Here is a 6,131-nt window from a genome sequence, read left to right on the forward strand (position 1 = left end):
AGTTGTTTAACCCATCAGTTCTACAGAACTGAGAGACTCTTTGAGCTATAAATCTTTCTCTGACTTGAGGAGCTAAGTAACTCCGCTGCAGTGACAAGGCTTTAATTGCTCTTTTCGGAAATGGCAGAGTTGTACTCAGTAAATATCACTTTCCTCTTATTCGAGTCGAGATGAAAAGAGACCAATCACCGTTACGACGTACCGAATAAATTAGCTTCTGTCCAAAGCGATTATGTTACTAATCTTGCATATTCTACCTAGTTTTCAGTTAAAATCACTGTAACTCTTTTTCGCAAATTGTTTTGAAGACGATACAGAGCCAAAGTTTTGTGTGACCCGTCACAGTCACCATCAATTGAGATTTATCTGATACAAAACATAAATTGCCCAATCGCTCGAGATATTGACCTGTACCAAATAGAATTTCTCTTCCTGCAACCATGGGGTCAGGATCAGGACATCGGCCTGTCTGAACCAGAGGAAGGCATCTTATGCTTGTTTAAATTACATGGATATAAGCATGTACACGTAATGTGGCATAAATGTCAGGAAGGGAAACCATATGATATCAAACCCCTCGGTATCTGGGAGAAATGACTCGCCGACCTTCATTCCAACTCACTATAGGCACCAGGAGGACGACACCAAATCGCCTGCCTTTATATATATTATTTCAAATTGCTTTATCTTGTCAAGCGGAAGACTGCCCATTTCGCTTTTCTCCGAGCGTCAAAGTCTGGATGGAGCTCAATCCTAATGAAGATGTAAACCCCATTCGAAGCCTTCAGGAGCCATCCACGTCGTATTTGGAGTTGCGTTCACCGCGTGCACATATCCCGACCACGCCTCTTGTCCCTGGGACGCTACGTCGACGCAAAATTGAGATTGAGATCATTGAAGGCGCGCGCAAGGGTCCAACGTGGCAATTTCCAGGTTTAGGATTCGCGGAGCACGTACATGTCCCCGAAGAAGAGCTTTCCGCGATTCAGCAAGAGCTCGATCAGCCAAAAAAGTTGCTGAGGCAGCTTCCCGCATCCTCGATCTCGGGCAACGACATTTTGTCAAGCGTGCTCTACTCAGCGGCATCAGTGACTTCCAAGGCCGGCAAACTCATGCCGATTCCGTTGCTATTGGTCTCGATTGTCCTCTACTTCTTTCGATTCATCTACGAAGAAGTAGTCACGGCTATACCCCTCAATGGTGGTACCTACAACGCCCTTTTAAACACCACGTCGAAACGAACGGCAGCAGTGGCCGCATGTCTCAGCATCTTGTCCTACGTGGCGACGGGCGTCGTGTCGGCCACATCTGGTGTGCGGTACCTCAAAAACTTGGTTGACATTCCACTCGTTGGCTCGACCATCATTCTGCTCGCGGCATTTGCAGTTTTGGCTGTCATTGGCATCACCGAGAGCTCGCGCGTGGCCGTGGCGATCTTTCTGCACCACATTTCCGTTCTCGTAATTCTCTTTGTATCGTGCATCGTCTACGGCTTTAACCACGCGCATGTCTTCCGGGAGAACATGCGCACGGGGTATCCTGAGGTCGATTTCGCCGGCTCCATGCTCGACGGCAACGTTGTCACGGCCATTTTCTTTGGCTTTGGGGCGAGCATGTTAGGTATCACGGGCTTTGAGTCGTCTTCGAATTACGTCGAAGAGCAGAAACCAGGGGTCTTTCGCCAGACTCTACGGAACATGTGGGCCCTTGTCACGTTTTTCAACGTCGGACTCGGCATCGGTATCCTTGCGGTCCTACCGCTCGAGGGTGAAGGCGGCATCTACGCCAGTTCGGACCATCTTCTTGCGGTCGTCGGCCGAGAAGCCGTGGGAGAATGGTTCGATTCATGGGTTTGCATTGATGCTTTCATTGTGCTCTCCGGTGCAGTATTGACATCGTACATAGGCATTTGCGGACTCGTGCGCCGACTTTCGACGGATCGAGTGCTTCCGGCTTTCCTGGCTCGAACCAATAAACTGCGCGGGACGAATCACTACATTATCGGCCTCTTCCTCCTGCTCACGTCAAGTCTTGTCCTCATTCTCGATGCTGATGCCGCGACGGTGAATGGCGTGTATACGTATGCGTTTCTGGGACTCATGGCCATGTTCTCCTGCGCGTGCATGCTGCTGAAGGCCAAGCGATCCGAGATTCCACGCGACATTCACGCACCGTGGGCGACAGTCATCATCGGTTTTGTGTTGGTGGTGATTGCCATCTTTGCCAATCTGCTTGGTGACCCGGCGGTGCTCATGTACTTTGCCATTTACTTTATCATCGTCATCTTTGTGATGTTCGTTATGTTTGAACGCGTCATGATACTGCGCTGTATCCTCGCGATGATGCAGACGATGGCACCCTCTCGTTACAGCAAAACCGCCGCTTTTGGGCTGGCCTTCGACAGCCCGTCGGAATTAGAACACACGGGGGCTCGAGGCGGTCAAACAATCGCGCGTTCAATTGCTAGCATCCGCAGTGCTCCTATTATCTTCTTCTGCAAGGTCCCGGATCTGACCATCATCAACAAGGCCATTATATACGTGCGTCGAAACGAGCAGACTCAGACGCTGCGTCTCGTACACGTGTACGGAGACGCCGAGGCCGACGCATCGGTGCTTTTAACCTTTCGCGAGATGGCGGCGTTGTTTGACAATATTTACCCAAAGATCCGCATCGACTTTGTGGCTGTGCCCGGTGAGTTCGGCCCGGCAATGATCGAGTGGCTCTCGCGCTCGATGAATGTGCCACGGAACATGATGTTTATCACCCAGCCCGATATCGTCTCAGCTGAGCGCGTGTCAACGGCCGGCGTTCGTGTCATTACGGCATAAAGAAGATTCAGCAAAGGATAAACGCACATCAGTGTCAACTATGAAATGTCACTCACTAACGGATATAAGCGCTTATTATAGTGCCTAGCGATTGCGCTGGTCGATAATTTGGGACGCTGTTATCCTTTTTTCTACGTTGCATCGCTGGAGCTTCCATTAAACTTGACCGTAAATAATAAAGCGGCACGGTAACCTCAAAATATCGGTTGGAGTGTAGTCTTTAAATGTAGCTGCTTCACAAACTAGGAGGCTGCACCTGTGTAATATTTTACGAAACTTGTTGAGAATCGAGAAATACACCAATTAGCATACACGGTGACCTAGGCCCAATTTCCGCAAACAATTTACGAATTCCGGCTTGAGAGCACGTATACCCGTCAAATTAGCTATTTTATAAAATAAATACAAAATGGTAGCTGTAACGGGGCACTGCCGACTTGTACTGCTTCAGCACAAGTCCACTTTGCACTGCTTCAGTGCAAGTGGTGCCACCCGTCACTTCACGTACGCTAGTACGTGTAGACGAAGACTGTAACGGGGTGTATCGTTATATGAAATTAACACTTAAAGGTTTTTAATTAATATATTATTTAAAAGGTAGATAATACTTGGAGAATATTACTTTACATAGTAATATTCGGAAGGCTTATCCATTGGTTATATAGGCCATTATATCTACTTGCCCGCGGTCCAGTCAGCGCTGGACGCGCGCAAAGAAAGAGAAAGATAAGACTTTCTTAAATGTTTTATATAAGTACATATTTAAGTTAGCATTAGATAGATAGAAACAGAAGAACTTAATTATATTAAATTCAGTTTACTTTTGACCCTCTTTAAAGCAAGTGTCTTCCTCTGCACGTAATAGTGTACGTGAGAGGTACCACTAGCACTGAAGCAGTGCGAAGTGGACTTGTACTGAAGCAGTACAAGTCGGCAGTGCCCGTTACACCTGGTAGCACTTTGTAGTCCGTCCAAGGGCCACAGTTCTATCATCTAACATGGACATGTTAGATGATAATGGAAATACGCATCATGTTTCGCGTGATAGCTACTCCTCGTAAGTGACATAGAAATGAGTGCGGTCGAACGAATGAGTTCGACCGTAAGGAATTATGCCATGTTGGCCATGCTGTCCGACAACATAAACTTGACGAGGCGAAGGATAAAGTAGCCTTGCTTAACCAGCAAGGCTCTCAACAGGCAGAACTGTTGAGGTTGCAACTGATACAGACCTTTGTACCTAGGAAAAGCACACGCGTCGTCCAGAAACCTTAAAGATAGACACCTCTAAATATAGGGGAGTCGAAGATACTCCCTTTTAAGGTGGTTCGTCGAATTGGACGATGCCATAAAGGCTCGATACATCGTCGACGAACAAAAACAAGTCGCATCTGCTCAATAAAATTTGGCAGGTCGTTCCAAACTTGGGCACTAGGCCTCAAGTTGCGCGACCCATATGTATTTGGCTCGCAAGAGGCTCTAAAAGCCCAACTCAAACAGACGTTTGAACCGCCTAGGGCTGAGTTTAGAGATCGATCAGAGCTTCTGAAACTCAAGCAAGGCAAGCGTGATGTTCACGCTTATGCCCAGCATATACGAATCTTATGGCGTTGTATCATGAAAAATCCAGTTCATGAACACACGTTGATTACGGTATTCATGCAAGGTCTTACGGATGGTCCCGTGAAGACCCATCTGTTCCGCTTGGAAATGGATACGCTTGAAAAAGCAATATACGTTGCGGAACAGGAGGACTTTAGCTTGAGACAGGCTCAAGCGAGCTCGTCGTCGTATCGTCCTCCGGGGCGACAAGAGCCTGGAGGTCCAGAACCTATGGACCTCTCTTACGTTGAAAGCGAGAGACCTCGCTTTTCGAGCAATAATTGGTTGCAGAGATGCAATCGCTGTTAAAAGTTAGGACACTACGCTCATTAATGTAGTGCCCCACGCCCAGTACCGAGGATTACTGAACGTACTTATGGATAGAATGCCAAGAAGGACAACGGTCGCGGGTCCGACGTTGTTGCGAAATCGCAACAGCGAAGCGAACCGCCAAAAAATGGTCGGGGTCAGTAGGGAGGCAACGCCCTCTGATCCAGCAACCTCAAGAGAATCTGCAAATCTCTTGACTAAAGTTGCTCCAGACGCCAATCCTTTTGTGTCTCTGCACCTGGCGATCAGGTATCCCTCATCACCTTGGAGTTAGAAGTGACAAATAATTTGTCACTTGGAGTCCTAGTGGACTGTGGGGCGTCGAATAACTTTATTCGTCGCCAGTCTCCAGAGGGTCGTAGGCTCAAATATGTTGAGCGCAACATCCCTCCGCCGAGGATGACGATGCGTCTAGCGATAGGCGCATCGAGAACAGTGATGAAACGCGTAGTGAAATTTCACTACACGTTAAAAATTTACAGTACGATGAGGATTTCATCGAGAACTGGACTTGGATGACAAATTTGACGTCATCCTAGGTTTACCCTGGCTCAAAAATATGAGCCAAGAATCAGCTGGCAGCATCGATCCGCAAAGATGCCTGCCACTTCTTCATCAGATGGCCATCTGATGAACTCCTTGAGCGTCCACAAGCGTGTGGATATAACACGAGTGAGTGTAATGGCCTCACTTGTGGTACGGTCGTTAGTACGACTGCACAAGATCACAGTGTGATTCCTAATCACCCTGTGGAGTCAGCTGCCGGCGCCTCTGCGAATGCACAGGCAGCGCCGAAGGTCCACCACTCGAATAAGTCGAGTGGATTGAGACATAAATGTACGCCTAGCGGGCGACATTCAAGGAATATACCGGTTGTTTAAAAGGGACAACACGATGGTCCTAGATCGAGTAGAGACTCGACCGTAGAGGACCCGACTGTGATAGCGCAATCACACTCGGAAGACGTTGAGGGAATAAGTTCCCACGTACTTGAGGAGAAAGCTCCTCAAATAGTTGATGCTAAAGTGACTAGACTCCAGCATCCCGAGGGATTAATTCCTCGGCAGCCAATGGATAAATCCCAGAAAGAAACCGAGGCACTCAATGTCATGGTTAATGACGGATCAAGAGTAGGCGCTTATACTCTTGATCTATATGCGCCTCCGAAGTTTACTTCGGACATAACTCAATTACCAATCCTAGAACCTAAACGGTTCTTGAGAGATCTGCATCGTGGTAGAATCAAGCAGATCTGCGTACTCGCCACCGAGGACGAATACGTAACCAATATTCGGGCAGCGGTATTTTTTGCAGAGAACGAACAGGTTTTCAGCAGCTCATCGATGGACGAAGCGTCTTCGATGTGAA

At 47.9% G+C, this 6,131-nt stretch overlaps 1 protein-coding gene across 1 annotated transcript; it reads left to right on the top strand.

The window, feature by feature from the left end:
* Positions 1 to 740: 740 nt before the first annotated feature.
* Positions 741 to 2,831, top strand: CCR75_009114 (uncharacterized protein; the record flags this gene model as incomplete). The annotated part of the gene is made up of 1 exon (XM_067967159.1): positions 741 to 2,831. The coding sequence occupies one exon, from the start codon at positions 741 to 743 to the stop codon at positions 2,829 to 2,831; it is 2,091 nt and encodes a 696-aa protein (XP_067815064.1).
* Positions 2,832 to 6,131: the final 3,300 nt, after the last annotated feature.

This window comes from Bremia lactucae, linkage group LG1 (genome assembly GCF_004359215.1).
Source record: "Bremia lactucae strain SF5 linkage group LG1, whole genome shotgun sequence".
NCBI lineage: Eukaryota > Oomycota > Peronosporomycetes > Peronosporales > Peronosporaceae > Bremia > Bremia lactucae.